General features: G+C 53.7%; 1 protein-coding gene across 5 annotated transcripts; it reads left to right on the top strand.

Moving 5' to 3' along the window:
* The first annotated feature begins 640 nt into the window (after nt 1-640).
* rev1 (REV1 DNA directed polymerase) lies at nt 641-18766 on the top strand. 5 transcript variants are annotated; one of them, XM_048999292.1, is made up of 24 exons: nt 1591-1981; nt 2058-2178; nt 5742-5918; nt 6990-7056; nt 8007-8139; nt 8230-8398; nt 8564-8749; nt 9002-9729; nt 10676-10783; nt 10886-11002; nt 11160-11286; nt 11364-11492; nt 11583-11737; nt 12249-12368; nt 12705-12925; nt 14897-15069; nt 15384-15640; nt 15774-15973; nt 16405-16617; nt 16725-16815; nt 16901-17091; nt 17185-17335; nt 17468-17570; nt 17750-18766. In XM_048999292.1, the coding sequence occupies exons 4-24, from the start codon at nt 7000-7002 to the stop codon at nt 17859-17861; spliced, it is 3741 nt and encodes a 1246-aa protein (XP_048855249.1). In that variant the 5' UTR covers nt 1591-1981; nt 2058-2178; nt 5742-5918; nt 6990-6999; the 3' UTR covers nt 17862-18766. The 5 variants fall into 5 exon arrangements, with proteins under 5 accessions (XP_048855250.1, XP_048855251.1, XP_048855247.1 ...); XM_048999293.1 differs by lacking the exons at nt 1591-1981; nt 2058-2178 and adding an exon at nt 641-716; XM_048999294.1 differs by lacking the exons at nt 1591-1981; nt 2058-2178 and adding an exon at nt 1263-1565 and having other exon boundaries at nt 15786-15973.
* The last annotated feature ends 85 nt before the right edge of the window (nt 18767-18851 follow it).

The raw sequence follows: 18851 nt of genomic DNA, 5'->3' as shown, positions 1-18851 counted from the left end.
CACAAAGTTCCCTTGCAAGTGTTTGCCACCATTTCATGGCTCGATGTGCAGAATACTTCCACTCGTGCATTCTCATTCTACAATATGGTGCATTTTGAGTCGCGTTTACAGCAAAGCGCTCCATCAGGGACGTGTATTCATTTACTGAGCCACACTTTGGTTCGGCAAACAGTGATTACATTTAACAGCAGACATATCTGATCAGAAGGGCGCTGCAATATCAAACGCATTATTTAAACAGAGGTCCCACCAGTCGGTTTTAATATTATCTGTGTGCCTGACGAACAGCTATCATTCCCGCTAGCCCCAGTCAGACATCCAGACTTGGCAGCGTCCACATCCATGACATTTCCGGGTGGGATTTCTGATAAGACGCGACCCATTTAGGGTGTCTATGATTGACATGTACTTTCTAAGGCACTTTTAAAACTAATGAGTGAATTATTGTTCTGTAACAATAACAGCTGGATGTAATCGTACACAAATGTGTTTCCCCTTCGCCAATATGGTTATATGCAAACTAATAAATGTAATCTATAATTACAATTAATTATAATCACACCGTTATTATGAAATAAATTGGATTCTGTCGTTGTGGCTTTTTCAATTCACTATGAATCCTGCCGCTAAGGCGTCCCATGAAAACAGTATTTTTATTTAAATTAGCAAAAACGTTTTCCCACAATACTGAACACAACTGGGTTGCGAACGCATAGGTAAGGCTTCATACCCTTCGTCAACCATTGTGCAGTTTTGCATAAAACTGATCAATTCAAATTGCATTGTTCAATTGGAATAATTTTTTTGCATATTTATAATTATTTTGTTGCAATTGAAAGATGTATTTCCGGACTGTTTCTGGATTTCTTACGTTAGTATTTAGGTCCGATGCTTTGTACTTAAGTAGTTTCAGTCTTTATTTCACAAAAAACGCGGTACAGCAACCGCAAAATGCAAAAATAAGTCAGACTGCTGGAGAAAATAGAAACAACAAGCTCATCTAGAGAGGGAGGGAGAGAGAGAGAGAGAGAGAGAGAGGGAGGGAGGGAAGGAGGAGGGACCGTCGATGGTCCAGTCAATGAAGCGCCGTAGGTGTGGAGAGTGCATGTGCGTGAGAGCTGCGGCGCGGATGTGTTCGCGTCATGCGCAGTGCGGCCGACTCGCCGCTGGGGGGAGCCCCGACACCGGCCGCCGCCGACGACGGCGCCGTCACAGTGTGACACCCTCGGGGAGGAGGGTTTGAGGCGGAAAAGCATTGAGAGGAGGAGCCGGGGAGAGGAGGGGGGAGGGCAGGAGCAGGCGGCTGGAAATGGAGTAAGAGGAAGAAGGCTGGTCGGGAGCGATCTGTGGTCCGCGCCTCGACACGCTGCGGGATCGCGATAAAACAAACACATCCCCGGGCACGGAGCTCTGCAAGACGCCGAGAAGAAGCGCAGATACGGAGGGACGAGTGGAAAGGCAGGGCGAAGAGTGCGCAAGGCTGGCCTACGGGCACGGCGCTGGGCGCCCTGCTTTGAACAAAAAAAGGCAAAAAGATCGGGGGGAGAGAGCGAGAGACGCAGAAGGTGAGCACGGATCTGTGGGCTTCGGCGGCGGACGCGCAGCGCCGCAGGCGTGTGCCGCACGTCTGGTTCCATGTTTGGGTCCATATTTGGACTGGCGAGTCCCTGGTGCACGTCCGCAGAGCGCCCTGCCCCGCTGTCACCGCCGTGCCGTGCGGGGGGTGCCAGCTGCGCTGCTGCCCCTGCAACTTGCCTGTGCTTGTTTTAGCTTCGCCCGTCCCGGCGCGGATCGGATCGGCTCGGCTCGGCTCGGTGCGGCTCCCGGACCGGGACTCACGCCGGTCACGCTGCCTATTGGGATCGCCGTGACAGTCGCAGGCAGTGATTCAGCGGCGCTTTCGGGGGTCCCGTTTGTAGTTCGGACTTTGTCCGCTGCGTTGTGGGATCAGGAGGTCCGGATGGCAAGCCAGGACTGACAGGTTAATTGTCCGCGTTGCTGCTGTGGGGGCAGTCGGACCGGGACAAGACGAGTAATCCGATTACCATCCGAAATAGATCCGCGGTTGGCAGCGACACATCTGGAGGTGTCTGCCGCATCTGGTCTCTGCCTCCTCCCCGCATCAGCCTGGGTGACCCCCACGACCTCCCGGACCCTCAGAAGCCCGTTTAGACACAGGTACTGTCTGAGAAGTGGCGTTTCACTGAGATTAAGGGTCATCTACTTTTAAGCACTGTGACGGGTTCCATAAATTCTTCATTTAATTCGTGAGGATTAACTGCTTTTATGTTATTAGTAGACTAAGAAATTAAAATGTTATTCATTAATTACCTGTTTACCGGAACCCAGATTCATACACCAGAGTAAGATTACTCATGTGTACCTAGAAATTCTTGAACTTCTGACAAAATGTCACCTTGGCCCCCTCCCACCCAATTTTACATATAATTTTATGTATATAGGGCCCCTGTAAGTTGCCGGGCCCCTTGATTCTGGCAGGGTATTCATGTCCCTCTTACCCCCCTGCTTCGGGGTGAAGTAACATGTACGACTTACATATTTCTATAAATTTTTAATCTGTATGGTCTGAGGCATGTTCCTGGAGGACTGTCACTCTAGGAGATCCACAGACATGTTTGTGTGTCAAGCAGCTTCTCCTTCGCCCCGAGCCTGATGCCTCATGCGGTACAGCTTGATGCGTCTGAGAAACTCACACGTTTCACTAATTCATCTCGGCTCCCCTCTCTGTGCTCCTCAGTCCCCTCTGACTTTATGTCGGGCTGAGAGCTCCGGAGACGCCTCGTTGGCGATACCAGCCCTCCATCCCCTTCCCGCTCACCCATGGGGTGTGACGCTCAGTGAGCTTGCACTTGTGCCGGTGATCGGAAGGTCACTGGTTTGACTCCTGGGGTTGGCAGACTGATGCCGGCCTTGGACCCCTGAGGAAGGCCCATGACCCTGAGCTCTGTGGACGCTGCGTGCTGGCTGCCTCTGCACTGTGACCCCCAAGCTTGCCCTACCTGTATGTCCGTCGGTGTGTCATGGAAAGGAAGATTGGGTAGGAAAAAGAGAATTTCACCACGGGGCTGAATAAAGTGTCATTTTTCCATCCTGTTGGATTCGCCAGAGACCCCAATGGAACTGGGGGGTGGGGGTGTAATTCTGATGCTGATAATCTGTAGGGGCTGTTCAGCTGTTTCTTTGACTGATGTAGGACCAGCATGGTGCCAGATTTTACATGGTCATAAAAAAATGTCCTCAGACACCATGTGCCCTTTCTTTCTTCCTGGTTCCGATTTGGGGGGGGGCTTCCCTGCTTTCTTTAAAACATGGTTTCCCAATTGGGGAGCCCTGCTTTAAAGCTACCTTGACCTTCATTCTCCCCACATCCCCTGCCCGTCCCCCACATCCCCTTCCCATTCCCCTGCCCATCCCCTGCCCATCCCATGCATCCCCTTCCCTTTCCCCTGGCTGCCCCTCGCGTCCCCTGCCCATTCCCCTGCCCATCCCATGCATCCCCTGCCCGTCCCACGCATCCCCTTCCCTTTCCCCTGCCCGTCCCACGCGTCCCCTTCCCTTTCCCCTGCCCGTCCCACGCGTCCCCTTCCCCCTGCCCCGCCTTTCCTTTCCCCTGCCCGTCCCACGTGTCCCCTGCCCATCCCCTACCCATCCCACGCGTCCCTTTCCCCTTCCCATCCCACACGTCCCCTGCCCATCCCACGTGTCCCCTTCCTTTTCCCTTGCCCGTCCCACGCGTCCCCTTCCCTTTCCCCTGCCCGTCCCACGCGTCCCCTTCCCTTTCCCCTGCCCGTCCCACGCGTCCCCTTCCCCCTGCCCCGCCTTTCCTTTCCCCTGCCCGTCCCACGTGTCCCCTGCCCATCCCCTACCCATCCCACGCGTCCCCTGCCCATCCCACGTGTCCCCTTCCTTTTCCCCTGCCCGTCCCACGCGTCCCCTGCCCGTCCCACGCGTCCCCTGCCCGTCCCACGCGTCCCCTGCCCGTCCCACGCGTCCCCTGCCCGTCCCACGCGTCCCCTGCCCGTCCCACGCGTCCCCTTCCCTTTCCCCTGCCCGTCCCACGCGTCCCCTTCCCTTTCCCCTGCCCGTCCCACGCGTCCCCTTCCCTTTCCCTTGCCCGTCCCACGCGTCCCCTTCCCTTTCCCCTGCCTGTCCCCCGCATCCCCTTCCCTTTCCCCTGTCCGCCCCTCGCGTCCCCTGCCCGTCCCACGCATCCCCTACCCATTCACCTGCCCGTCCCCTGCATCCATTGCCCATTCCCCTTCCCTTTCCCCTATCCATACCATGTATCCCCTTCCCTTTCCCCTGCCCGTCCCACGCGTCCCCTTTCCCCTGCCCATCCCACGCGTCCCTTTCCCCTGCCCATCCCACGCGTCCCTTTCCCCTGCCCGTCCCACGCGTCCCTTTCCCCTGCCCATCCCACGCGTCCCTTTCCCCTGCCCGTCCCACGCGTCCCCTTTCCCCTGCCCGTCCCACGCGTCCCTTTCCCCTGCCCATCCCACGCGTCCCTTTCCCCTGCCCGTCCCACGCGTCCCCTTACCATTCCCCTTCCTATTCGCCTGCCCATTCCCCTGGTCGTCCCCTTCCCATTCGCCTGCCCATTCCCCTGGTCGTCCCTGCCAAACCCACGCATCTCCTGCCCATTCGCCTGTCCATCCCCTGCCCATTCCGCTGCCCCTCCCCCACTTCCCGCTTTACCTATCTGACATGCTGCCGTCTGGCTCTCCAGCTCTTCTCTCCTCCTGCTCCATTCAGATTCAGCCTCATTATAAATACTCGGGGGGGGTTGCAAGTGGCCGCCGTGGGGACCAGTACAGAGTGTGGCACTATGGAGCACGTCTCTGCCCCCAGCCCGCACGCAGGAGGAGCGTGTCCTGCTGACCCCCCCCCCCCCCCCCCCCGCAGCAGGCAGTGCAAGCGCTTTGTTCTCCTTGGTGATTGATGGACGTGCCTGAGAGCCTCATCCCAGCTTAATGGTGGAGGGGGGGCGAGCCAGGATCCTTTATGCCTTTTGTTGACAGAGGGAAACGCTCCCGCCTCTGGAGACCAGGAGCATTAAAATAAGCTGCAGACTGAATGACACGTAGCCGGGGGCGGGGCTGCTGCATCGCCGACACACTAAGTGGTGCTCTGCTGCACGCGATTGGCCTTTGATCGCTGCGCAGCACGCCGAGCTGTGGGGCTTCAGCAAGGTGCTGTCTGTGGGGTTGGGGGATCACAAAGCGCAGGGGTGGCTCCTTGCAGCACGCGCGTCGCTGTCAGAGCCTGCTCAGCAGGGGGCGCCGTCAGGCACATCTCAGGGGAGAAGTGCTTTCTGTCCAGGTGTGACCATCTCTCCATGTTTTATAAAATGACATGTCTCAGAGACTTTCTGGAGAATTCCACACACAGGCAACTACAAATACACCCCTGTCCCTGTGGACCGTAGCTGTACGGCGTGTGGCTGTGCTGCACGGGCGGATCGGCCCGATCCTGGTTCCCCCAGGCTTGGCTGCTTAGTTCCCAGCCCAGAGATGGAGGAACAGGATCCACATGTTCTGTGGACTGAGACAGACCTCCGGTCCTGATGACGTGGTCGCAAACTCCGGTTCCACCCTGTCAGTGACGCCTTTCCGCAGAAGATGTTTTTAAACACTGGACCTGAGAATGTGGATTCTAACCTCCTCTCCCTCCTTTCTCTCTCTCTCTCTCTTTCTCTCTCTCTTTCTCTCTCCTCTACACAGAATCTTAACCACATCTCACTGTGGAGGTTGGTCTCCATAGCTTGAAGCCATTTTCTTGCACGTGTGTGTGTGTGTGTGTGTGTGTGCATGTAAGCGTGTGCGAGCCGAACGGAGAAAACAAACAAGCGTGGCCAGAGTCCAAGCGTCTCTCGGAGGGCATGACCCACGGTGACCCAGGTAAGTGACCGACATCTTCTCTCATGTACCCTAGCTGCCACTCAGGTGACGAGGACAAACGGACTGAACCCCGGGAGACTGTGATGATGGCTGTAGAGAATCACACTACTGAGCGTGCTCCAGCCTTGTGCGTCTCATTGTTTGGTGATACTGCCCCCCCATGCATTTCAGTCTAGCTTGGCTGGGACCCTACTCTTGAAAACAAAATGTCCCAATCGTGAGGTATTAGTCATGTCTGTTGTTTTAAAAGGGTTGTTTTAAGCAGAATATCGGGGTTTTGCTGTCTTTAACCCCCTAATGCCCCAGCCCCCCCCCCCACCACCGCCATCTGTGTGTGCCGTACCCTGCTTCACTCCCAGCGAAGCATCTCTTAATGAGCTGGAATCCGACCCCTCCACCTCTGGCCAAAAAGGCAGCATCTTCACAGAGTGTCTCCCAGACTGGGACTGGCAGGGGTCAACGGCAAGGCAGCGGGGGGCGGGGGGCGGGGGGGGGGGCAAATTTAGATACCCCACTGCTGTAGTGGTGCAGCACTCCAGCGCGAGGCTACCACTGACCCGTGATGGCCTGGCGCAGCCATAAACATGGCAGTGACACGCCAGTGTCCACCAGCTCCCTGTGTCACGGTTTCCACAGCGACGCACGGCGAGCTGTGCCAGGAGCACAGTGGGCGCTTTGTCAACTGGCCGCACGTCTCCTGCCACACGGGGGGCCAATCCTGGGGGCGGTTGGGGGCGGGGTGGGTGTCCGCATCCATTTCTTAGTGAAGTAGATAGAGAAACAGTCCAAGTCTTTCCCACTGAATGTTTACAAACACTGGCAGATGGAATATGCCCTTCAAACCTCCGTCCCAGCTCTGCCTTACCCAATTAAAACGTTTCCTTTGTATTTATGCAATTTCATTGGACAGTGGAAGGATGGGTGGAGCTTATTCCTTATAAGGGAAAAAGGACAGTGGGAAGCCAGGGTTTGGAGTATGGGATGTCGCGTGCAGGCTGCCTGTTTCCTGCCTTAGCTGGACTCGCGCTGGGATTTGGTGTCTCTTCATGCCCTTGGCTGCTCTCTCCACAGGCATTTCAGTATGAGTCGAGGAGGCTGGAGGAAGAGGGCCAGTGAGGATGACGGCTGGGGGGGCAGGGTGAGTGCCGCCCGCCCGAGTGGGAGACATGGTTTTAAGGCACGGCAAGGAGAGCCGTTCCTCACCTCTGTGGATTTTAATGGCCTGTTTGGTTATCTAGGCACTGCCTGTGCCTGGGGAGGGGGGGGGGTGTCAGTTCAGGTGGGGCCGTCGAGTTCGACTGAGATCTACTGTCTTTCTCCCAGTTTTTCTCAGCAGAGATTCATCTTGGACTTTTTCTGTGCAACATCTGAAATATATGATCGATAATACAGATATCCGGAATATTGGAAAAATATCAGCTGATGACACCCTGTGGCATATTAACACGCAAGTGTCAATTTTCAAGTGTCAATATTCAATATCAAGTCAATATTATCCAGATTAGGGGCCAGTTCAATATATGTACGTACAGAATGACTTTTCAATACATGGATTTAATGACTTTTCGATTATGCTTGTGGAACAGACAAGTTGTAGTTTCTTTTTTAGAATCCACACCCTAGGAATCTGACTGGAGTACAAAGGCTTGCAAGGCAGACTTAAACCAGGAAGTGGATTCATTAACATGCAAAGGATTATGGTATCTGTAGTTTGAGGTAGCATAGGAACTTGTTATGACATAGAACACAGTGACGTCTGCTAATAGGTTTGTGCTAAAAAGGATAAATTGTGTTTCAGTTGTTAGGCATTAGTCACATGTCAAATGGTTCTCAACTGAAGGTTTTACACACGACTTGCACTCGTGTCGAGTAGACAGGCTGTACACATGCGGTACGAAGGCATGTGAGTAGCCTTCATGCAAGTCTTCATCTCTCTGCACATCTCAGTCATCCTCATGATTGCTTTTCCGGTTGCCATGGCAACGGGAACTCGAAGGAGTTGGGGGACTTTATCACTGCCCCCCCCCCCCCCCAGCCCATAGAGCCTAAAGAAAGTGTGCTTATGTGGGTTTTCTGGCTCTCCTTCAGGGGGGGTACATGGCCGCTAAGGTCTCCAAGCTGGAGGAGCAGTTTAAGCTGGACGCCCCCCGGGAGAAGCAGAAGGAAGGCGCCTCCTCCAGCATCTTCAGCGGTGTGGCCATCTACGTCAACGGCTACACGGGTGAGCCCCTCCCCCTCCCTCGCCCTCGCGGGACGTGTCGTGGTCCAGCTCCGCCTGGCTTATGGCTCTGTCACCTCCACACCCCCGCAGATCCCAGCGCAGACGAGCTGCGTAGACTGATGATGTTGCACGGTGGACAGTACCATGTGTACTACTCACGCTCCAAGACCACACACATCATCGCCACTAACCTCCCAAACACCAAAATCAAGGAGTTGCGGGGAGAGAAGGTGGTCCGGCCTGACTGGATCACTGACAGGTGTGTGTGTGGCTGTTAGGGTTAGCGACTGTTAGCGCTTGCTCACGTGAGGCTCACTTCCGGTGTCATTTCCTCACAGACTTCCTGGAACATTAATTTACAGTCACCCTCTCTGCCCAACCATAAAATAGTCAAACTCTCCTTTTTATTTCCCCCCCCACACAGCATTAAGGCAGGCCACCTCCTCTCCTACCTGAAGTACCAGCTCTATGCCAAGCATAAGGGTCTGAGTTTTCCCAGTATACACCTGGCACAGGAACGTGATGGACCAGGCCACTCCCACTACCAGTCTGGCCACACCCCCAAACATATTGGCCATGCCCCCAGTTTGACGCATCAAGACTTCAAGCTGTAAGTACAGGAATTACTGGTCGCTTCCATAGTAATCTGATATGTTAATGTTTCATTAATGTTAGACAGTCCAAACCAGCGTAATGGAATTATTGAAGTCTGTGTAATATTATAGTGTTTTACTGTTATTTCACTGATCATCTATATATATATATATATATATATATATATATATATATATATATATATATATATATATAATATTTTTTTACTTTTGTTCTTCACTATAACTCACTATAGATTGTTCTACAGGAATGGAACAGACCTGAGTTTGGGCCTGAGACTGAATGGGATGCAGAAGGTGGGAGGTGACCCCCCCAGCCTTGCTCCACCCTCCTCCATAGAAGGAGCCCTGGAGCGGACTTTGACCAATGGCCACAGCCACCCTATGAATGGTGCCTTAAAACCCCATGACCCAATGCAGGGGCCGATCCCACAGGATGACTGGCTGAGCCAGAGGCCCCGGGCCCCACCCCCTGCCTCTCACGTCACTGGTACAGTGGAGACTACTCATTTGCTGCCCCCTGGTGGTCAAACGATATCCCCACAGGACATGACTCGCCAGGTTCTGGGACCTGAAGCAGGCAGTACCCGGACACATGCACCCCAGCCTTCAGACCCAAAGCCCGCCCTGGCGCAGAAACTGTACCCTCAGGCTGGCAATCCTGAGGGACCCCCTACCCCCACGCGAAGTGTGGGCAGATTCCGGCTCAATGGGGCCCAGCATCTTACGCCCCAAGGTCTGAACCCACTTCCACATATTACCCTGAACCCAGGCGACTCCTTAGGTGGTGAGCAAGTCATGGGAACGGACTCTATCTCTGAGTACTACTCTCACTCCCGTCTGCATCACATCTCCACCTGGCGCAGCGAGTTCTCGGAGTACGTCAGTTCCTTGCAATACCGGACCCAGACAACAGGGGGCACCAACTTTCCCGGGCGGGAGCGCCTAAGGCGTCAAAGGATGGCTCAGGGTGCAGGTATTTCAAGATGACCCCTTGATTTCTGTCTATTTCGATTCATTCTGCTTACCGTAATGCTGCTACTAGTTAACTTACTGGCTTGAACTCTGCTAGTGGTAAGGCGTAAGAACCAATCCACGATTAGTGTTTTAATGCATTTTCACGGGGACGTTACGAAAGAACAAGCAGGAACATTACTTGGTAGTAAGAAGCCTTTGATGCATTTTTAATTTTCGTTTACATGTTATGTTTCAAAGAATTCAGGTATAATTTAACGTTGCGACAGGTGCAGTGACTGTATTGAATAAAAATAAGAATTCAAATTTCTTGGTATATTTTGTATTGCTTTAAAATGGTAACATGACATGCCGACAAATGAATATACTGCATCTTTAAGATTATCATCATAAATATGAGTAATATAGAGGCCCTCCTCCTCTCTGATTCTGATGTGTCCCCTGGGTGATCTATCAACCGTTATTCTCCACAGAAGGCTCTCCGCCTCTTTTAAAACTCTCACACAGATTTCGGCATTAAAGCTGTATGCCGTTTGCCCAGTTTCTTAAAATTTTAACCTGCTTCTCATCTCCCTCCAAAATGGTAGACCTCATTAATGAAACAGTCAGCCTCCTCTCTCTGTTAGCTGGTTTGTCAGAATGTGTGCTTAGCCCATTGTCGCAGAATTCGCCATGTTGCCAAACCTGCTGCGTTCACACTTTCCTGGAAGTGGATTGGAGGCCCAAGGTATCCCAGAATCCACTGGGCTTGGACCCTTCTTAAGAGCTTTGGAGCTGATAGCACTGCTGTGCTGAGTTGAGACAAGCTTTGCTGAGTCAGACTTATTTAGGAAGAAGCTTCAGCTGGATGTGTAGATGCCAGAGTCATGTGTCTCTGACTCTCTGGGTCTCTTTGACTCTGGGTGTCTCTCTGGGTCTCTCTGACTCTCTGGGTGTCCCTGCACCAGGTTCCCTGGCCCCTCCAGGCCCTCAGGCACGGCAGCCCTGCATCCTGCACGTGGACATGGACTGCTTCTTCGTGTCGGTAGGGATCCGACACAGACCGGACCTGAATGGTGAGGCCCCGCCCACTAACACCCAGACATCTCGTATTCCTGCCTTGCTCCCTCCCAGCCACTGACCGGTCAGTCATACGCAGAACCCCACCTCCTCCTTAGGGAAACCAGTTGCCGTGACGAGTAACCGAGGGCGGGGGCAAGTGGCCAAGCGCCCGGGGGCCAACCCCCAGCTGGAGATGCGGTATTACCAACAGAAACTGAACCCCAAACGGGCAGGTGAGGGCACCTTCTGCAGTGCGCCCTGGAACTTACTCACTCCTGGGGAAGACAAAGTGCAGTGTGCAGTGCCTGCGGCAGCTGGAGCAGGTGTGCCTGGGTCTCGGGTGAATACCGGGAGACCATATGGTGACTCATGCGCCTCCTGGTCACACAGAGAAGGGAGACGGTGACCTGGAGGTGACCCCCTCTCCAGAGAGCCCGAACACCTCCCCGGCGGGGACGGACCAGGACCTGACCGCCCTCTCGATGGCTGAGATCGCCTCCTGCAGCTATGAGGCCAGGTAGGCCACGCCCCTCCAAGTGCGCCGGCTCATTGGCTGAGTGACTGACTGTGACCGCGCCCCCACCCCTCCTAAAGGCAGGCGGGAGTCAGAAACGGCATGTTCTTCGGCCAGGCCAAGCAGCTGTGCCCAGGTCTGCAGGCAGTGCCTTACGACTTTGAGGCCTACAAGGAGGTGGCCACAGCCATGTATGAGACACTAGCCAGGTACCGGCCGCCTCCTCTACCCGTATGCGTGTCCGGTCCTCCATGTCTTCCATGACTGCCATTAAAGCCCCTCCCCCCCATCATTTCCAGCTACACTCACCACATCGAGGCTCTGAGCTGCGACGAGGCCCTGATGGATGCCACCTCCCTGCTAGCGGAGCTGTCAGTCTCGCCTCACGACCTCGCCATCACCATCCGGGCCGACGTGCGGGACCGGACGGGGTGCAGCGCGTCCGTGGGCATGGGTCCGTACACACACACACAGCCCAAACGCCCGCAGCACCCGAGAAACAGCTGAAAAGTCCTATAGCCAGACTAGTACCGCGTTGATCTAACGACGCAAATGTTGTGGGTTCAAATCCCAGCTAGTGCACATAAATTGTAACTATTTTACATAAGACGGTTTTTAAACCGATGAAAGCGTCAGATTAATAAATATGTGACCCATCACCACCAAATGAGTCTTATGGGTGCAGTTCTACCAGTGCGTCTTAAGACTTATTCCGTGGCGACGGGTCACATATTAAAAATGAAATGAAGACCAGTATCGATTGGGTTGAGGTTCAATATTCTTGCGCTTTTTGTCTTTTACCTTCCTGGCAAAAGTCGTACAACCATTTAGAACAGTGCAGTACCAGCCTACATTGTCAAAGTGTTACTTTTAAGTCCAAATTCATATGCTTTCAGACCCACAAGCTTCCCCCCCCCGTACACTTTAGCTCCAGTTCTGATGTGCCCCCCCCCCCCCCCCGCCAGGTTCAAACATTCTGCTGGCCAGAATGGCGACTCGGAAGGCCAAACCGGATGGCCAGTACTACCTGAAGCCAGAGGAAGTGGACGATTTCATCAGAGATCAATCCGTAACCAACCTGCCTGGTGAGAACTGCGCCCCCTGGTGGTTGCTCAGTCTAATTCTGGAAAAAAGAGATTTAATGCCTGCATATGTCACAAAATATGGGAGCTTGTTTCAAAATGGGGAATCCTGGTTCAAAACTCGCTTGAGGTTATTCTTAATGAAGGTCATTTGGATAACAGCTGTTCACCTTGAGAGAAAATTACAGCCTTTAATCAGCCAGCATCTCGCACCGTGTCCCACAGTTATATTGTGCATAACAATATTAAAATCTAATGGACCAGTGGGGAGTACCCCTTTTTGTTGGCAGATGGTATAAGGATGACTCCGCCCCCTGCCTGTGATTGGCCTTCGTGTAGGTGTGGGCCGGGCCATGGGATTCCGGCTGGCCTCATTGGGCGTGCGCTCCTGTGGAGACCTACAGCAGCTGTCCATGTCCCGACTGCAGCGAGAGTTTGGGCCTCGGACGGGTCAGACACTGTTCCGTTTTTGCCGTGGCCTGGACGACCGGCCCGTAAGGAGCGAGAAGGAGAGGAAGTCTGTGTCGGCAGAGATGAACTACGGGATCCGCTTCACGCAGGTCAGTTTGTCTTGGTGATTCTCAACCCGTGGGTCGCGACCCAAACTTATTCTGAAAAAAGTTCTGAAAGGGTCACCAGGTAGAGCTGGAAATATAAGAATTTTAAAACCAGCTGATCCATGATCAGATTTCCTAGCTCCAATGCTAGAATTAACCTATATGAACGTGCCCATTGTTCCGGGATAGGCTCCGGACCCCCCGCGACCCAGTAGGATAAGCGGTTTGGAAAATGGATGGATGGATGGAACGGGTCTTGGGTCTGCAAATGCTTAACGCAAATCACAATGAACACTCAACCAATCTAAGAAGCCAAACCACAGATGATTAATTTTAAATTCACTGGCACATCCAATCAGATTTGTGCAACAGGCATTGATTGCCGTAAATTGTAGAGTGCATTGCGCGTTTGATCATAGGGTTAATTTACACCTATACTTGATATAGGGTTGCAGCTGAGCTGGTACAGTAATAATTGGGTCACGGCACAAAAAGGTCGATGGATTTCTGCCGTTTCCTTCTCCATCCATCATATTTTATTTTGGTTTACAAATTATTTGTTTGTTTGTTTATACTCAGTGACAAAAAAGTTAAGCACCCAGAAGTAATGGTCCGATTTGGATGTAATTTGGGACACGTGCAGACCAGCGATGGGTGTATAAATGATTCGATTTGCAAGGAGCTGGCATGTCTAGTCACCAGACACGGAGGACGCCTCGTAGACGCATTAGACAGGAATAGCAGCACTTGATGGAGTTTGATAGGGGGGCATTGTGAGGTTGGGGGGTCATATCGTGCAATTGCCCGGCATATGAGGCGTGTAGATGTCAGTCACCCGATGTTGTAACCAATGGGCACGTGAGGCACCCAAACACGTCGAGAAGGTTCCAGTCACCCAAGATGGACCCCACCTCTGGAGGATCGTTGTATTGTGCTCCAAGCATTACAGAACCCCATGACATCTGCGCTTACCATCCAGACACAGGTATTGGACTCTCTACGACATTTGACAACTGGCATCAGCTGGACTACGGTTTCATCGTCCCATGCGTAGGCTGCCGTTATCACCAGCGCAGAGATGGCTGCGTTTGGAGTGCTGCTGTAACCAGGAGGCATGGACTGATGATGAATGCCGTCTTGCCATGTTCAGTGAGGTTCTGCATTTCCACGGATAACTGTCGTGTGCGTATGGCAGCGCCGAGGGGAGAGGACCAATCCTGGCAATGTTGTGGAGAGACACACCGACGTTAATCCGTGCGTCATGGTGTGTGGAGGCATAGGGTATGACATCATGGTGTGTGGAGCCATAGGGTATGACATCATGGTGTGTGGAGCCATAGGGTATGACATCATGGTGTGTGGAGCCATAGGGTATGACATCATGGTGTGTGGAGCCATAGGGTATGAGTGATTCGGGGGACGCTGACGGCACAGTGCTATGTCAGTGACATCCTGCGTCCGCATGTCTTTCTCATCCTGAGACAGCACCCTGGTACAGTCTTTCAACAAAACGCCTGTCCACACACAGCACGTGTGTCTATGGACTGCCTGCGTCATGACGAGGTCCTCGTGTGGCCAGCCAGGTCTCCCGATCATTCCCCAATAGAACATGTGTGGTATCAGCTCAGACGTCAACTCAGGCCTAGTGGCGATCTGCAGGATCTCGTGGGCCGACTCGCTGCAGGAAAGGATACAACGGCTGTACGACTGTGCGGCTTACTTCCGCAGTGTATCGCCGCATGTATCCTGGTCTGGGGGGGTGCCACACCCTACTGACATGGAGCCAGCAGTGTGATCATGCTGCCAATTCTGTTTGATCTGATATTATAATCATTGCGATACAGTCACATGACGTTTCACCACGTGCAGATTCATTCCATTTCCATCACTCTGTCTGGGTGCTTAACTGTTTAGTTAGTTGTTATGAACCCTGACCTGGCAGCACTGTGGCTCAGCTGCCTTTCTCACCATTAGGTGGCAGAAGCGGAGACCTTTCTGACCAAACTGTCACAGGAGGTGCAGCGGCGGCTGCAGGCGTCTCAGCTGCGCGGACGCAGGATCACACTGAAGGTGATGGTGCGCAAAGCAGGGGCCCCGCTGGAGCCGGCCAAGTTCGGGGGACACGGCATCTGCGATTCGCTGGGCAGGTCCGTGCGACCGCTGCATGCTAACACGTACCCGCTGCCAGCAGAGAAAAGTCAGGCAGACACACACGCTGCGATCCGGAGGCACCGCCGAACTTTGGAGATGACCATTCCGCTGGCTTGGTTCCTCTTAAATCCTCTTATTGACTGCTGACATTTCCTGGCGAGCGTCGTTATTGAGTTCAGATCTGCACTTTATTGCCTGCTTTTATCCGCGACGTCTGGGCTGAATTTTAAAAACCGTCATCTGTCATATCACTGTTGCGTAGACCTGAGCACGGTTGCTATGGATACCATTGCCCCCCCCCACCCCACAGGACCGTGACTATAGAAAAGCCCACAGACTGCGCCCAGGTGATCGCGGCGGAAGCCATCCGGCTCTTCCAGGCCATGAAGGTGAATGTGACAGACGTGCGGGGGGTGGGCCTCCAGGTCCAGCAGCTGGTCCTCTCCCACTCCGGGCCGCCTGGTTCCCCGGGTCCAGCGGGGGGCGCCGGCCTTCCTCGTCGCTCCATCAGAGACATGCTGCTTGTCCAGAGACCTCCTCATCCTGACGGGCAGAGATCCAGCACAGGTCAGGGGTCTTTAAGGGCAGAGTGGCAGTCTTTGTGTGTATGTTTTAGTTTATGTTCTTCTGTGTTTAGTAGCTGCGGCAACAAGCTTTAGCATCATGAAGTTTAAAACCTTTAAATCCCTCCCACCTCAAGTTTCTGCTTCAGATGCACCTGCCCCAGACAGTCCATTAGACAAAGGCAAGGAGCCTAGAGCCACACAACTGGTCCTGGGAGAACCAGCGCCAGGCACCAGCAAGGGGGTGCCCCAACCACGGCACAACGGGAGTCTGCACACTCCCAGGCGCGTAAGGAAGCGGCTGGACCTGAGCATCGAGGTGCCGTCGCCCTCACAGGTGAGGCCACCCGCTCGCACGCAGACCGCGATGGTGCCTTTTCATTCCCCGCCACTAACAGCCCTGCGCCACCGACACTGAGAGTCTGACTTATAGCCAAACGGTAGTGGGATGGCTGTGCTGTCACCTTTTAGATCAGAGCTGGCTCAGTCTGCAAACGTTTTGGCTGTGAATGGCTCTTAAATCTAGTGAATGAACCCGGCCCCCCACTACAGGTCCCACATGATAAAATTTGCAATTTTTCCGGGGTGGGGTCCCCATGATAAAATTAGCTAGGAGGAGGAATGGAATGCATATGAAAACATGGGACAAACAGCTAAATGATTTTAGAAAAATCATTTTTCTGGGGGGCTGAGACAAAAAAGAACCACTTTCATTACATTTAGACTCCTTGAGCCTCCAGTGACCCGCCCCCCCGCCCCCTCCGCCAGGTGGATCGCTCTGTGCTGGAGGCGCTGCCAGCTGAGCTGAGGGAGCAGGTGGAGCGCTCCTGGGGTTGCAGGGAGGAGCAGGCTGCCAGCTCCCCCCCAGCCCCAGCGTCTAGCTCCACCCAGTCTACGCGAAGGCTGGTCCTGCAGATACCAGGCCAGCATAGCCAGACACACCCGACCGACATCGTGCTGGCCTTGCCGGACTTCTCGCAGGTAGGCAGGCATCCTCAGCACCAGACTGCTCCTCAGGCACTCTGGGTTCGCCTGTCAGGCCTGGTTTGAGGATCCGTCACCCCGCATGCATCACCCCCTCCCCTCAGGTTGATCCGGAGGTGCTCGCAGCCCTCCCCCAGGAGCTCCAAGAGGAGCTACGCTCAGCATATAGACGCAGAGAGACGGTGCCCCCCCAGGGTAAGAAATCCAGCGACCATGCCATTTGGAGGAGAGCTTCGCCCCCTAGTGGTGGGAATGTCAGCGTGTCACTTCATCCCTGCAGTGGAGTCCCGGAACCCGCTTCTGCAGCTGAGGCAGGCCACTGCTGGACGGGCCAAGCGCCGCTACAAACGGAAGAACACGAGTCCCGCCAAAGCGGGCCCGAGTCCCCTCAAAGGGCATCTCTATGGAAACAGCCCCGCCAAGAGCAGCCCGGCCAAGCCGGTCACACACCAACACATGGAGGCCCTGAAGGTGGGTGTTTAAGCAGCAGAGCTGGCTGAAGGGGCATTGTCCAAGCTGCCACCGCGCTGCCGGGCTCGTTTGACCTCTGCTTCTCTACCTCAGCTTGAAAACGGGCCCTCAACGTCGTCCCCGAATCCAGACATGCAGGAAAAGCTGGTGAAAGTCGCAGCCCGTCCTGGTCCCACGCTGGCCGGAGCCTGCGAATTCACTGATATCAGGACACTGCTGAAGGAATGGGTCACTACCATCCCAGGTACTGCACCGGGGGGGGGGGGGGTCCTTACTGGAACCAGATACCCAAGTATTTGGTTCATCTACTGCAGCCAGTTGAGAACAAGTAATGTACCGTCATGTGGCATGACGGTAACCTATTCTGTCGTCTCAGAACCGATGGAAGAAGACATCCTGCAGGTAGTGAAGTACTGCACTGAGCTGGTGGAGGACAAAGACCTGGAGAAGCTCGACCTCGTCATCAAGTACATGAAGAGGTAACCCGCTACCTTCTGCTAGGTGGGAGGCAGGGCCGTCACACTGAAAACACTCAGCGACTTAAGCCCTCACACAATAGGTCCACTCAGAGTGTTGCAGGATTGTTGAAGGCCTTGCAAAGGGGTAGGGCCATTAGTCTTAGTTCATGTCCTTTGTGGTGTTGCCCCCTTGTGGCCAGGCTGATGCAGCAGTCCGTGGAGTCGGTGTGGAACATGGCCTTCGACTTCATACTTGACAACGTGCAAGTGGTGATCCAGCAGACGTATGGAAGCACCCTGAAGATCACATAGGACCTCCATTGCCCCCCCCCTTTCCAGTGGCTGGGGTGTGAATGGGTCATGACAAAGGCTCCACGATGGAGACCGCTGCAAAAACGTGGTGGGGGACAACAGGAAGATTCCTCAAGTGGAACGATCCATGAAGAGTCATGATTGGACGAGCATCCAGATGCTCTCAGCCAATACCGGTCCTAGAGCTTGGAGCTACAGACACAGGGGCCTCAGCTGGATGGTGACCTATTGTCTGCACTGTGCTATCATGGTTATAAAACAGACAGGAAAAAAGTGCACTCTTTCAGGGCAATCGTCCCATAAGTCGGAGACCCCCTTTTCTTCCCCCCTTTTCTTTTGCAGAACGAAGTGCCAAAATTTCATTAGCAGTGCATGTAAATAATGGTTCACAGGCTCTTGTACTTCATTATTGTATCTGATAGGAAGTTTGTTCATATGGAAAGTTTTATTGGTTTTTACAGTGCAGCATAATAAAGAGATGTATTTTAGCTCCGCCCCGTTTATCAGTAGTGCATTTGTTGCGACGGAAAGCAAGTGGATACAGCCCCACCCGGATGTGACAAGGATGGATTGATGTCACCCTCTTGCCCCACTATGGTGCCGAATTAGATTCTGCCCCAACTCCAAGGCTGCACAGCAGCAAGCAGGGTTGCACATGGCTGCAAAAAATGCCATGTGCCTCTGTTATTCACCCCCCCCCCACGCGCACACACACTAAAGAACAGGCAGAAGCGTGACGGACTGCAGCTCCGCGTTTATAAACTGGCAACGACGCTGAAGAGAAGGGCTTCAGCCACTCACAGGACCCTGCATAAAGCGATTCTGTGCCTGGAGACCAAATGCTGTGATACCATTTGTATGTTTTCTAAGAGAGATTATTAATAAATGAACCCTGGCAAACTTCACTCTGGAGTGCAGCTGCCTTGTGTTACATAAGAAAAGGTTTCTTTTTCCCTGCTAAATCCTCTTATGCATCCATCATACACCTAA

The sequence above is a fragment of the Brienomyrus brachyistius genome, unplaced genomic scaffold (genome assembly GCF_023856365.1).
Source record: "Brienomyrus brachyistius isolate T26 unplaced genomic scaffold, BBRACH_0.4 scaffold44, whole genome shotgun sequence".
NCBI classification, from domain to species: domain Eukaryota; kingdom Metazoa; phylum Chordata; class Actinopteri; order Osteoglossiformes; family Mormyridae; genus Brienomyrus; species Brienomyrus brachyistius.
Note: the sequence above shows the minus strand (reverse complement) of the source record. Positions and strands in the feature narration are given on the sequence as shown.

Excerpts from the sequence above, each read along its gene's own strand:
- rev1 (XM_048999293.1), top strand. The coding sequence starts at position 7,000 with ATGAGTCGAGGAGGCTGGAGGAAGAGGGCCAGTGAGGATGACGGCTGG. Across the intron at positions 11,738-12,248 it reads CAGCGCGTCCGTGGGCATGG|GTTCAAACATTCTGCTGGCC; the intron begins GTCCGTACACAC and ends CCCCCCCGCCAG. Across the intron at positions 12,926-14,896 it reads ACGGGATCCGCTTCACGCAG|GTGGCAGAAGCGGAGACCTT; the intron begins GTCAGTTTGTCT and ends TCTCACCATTAG.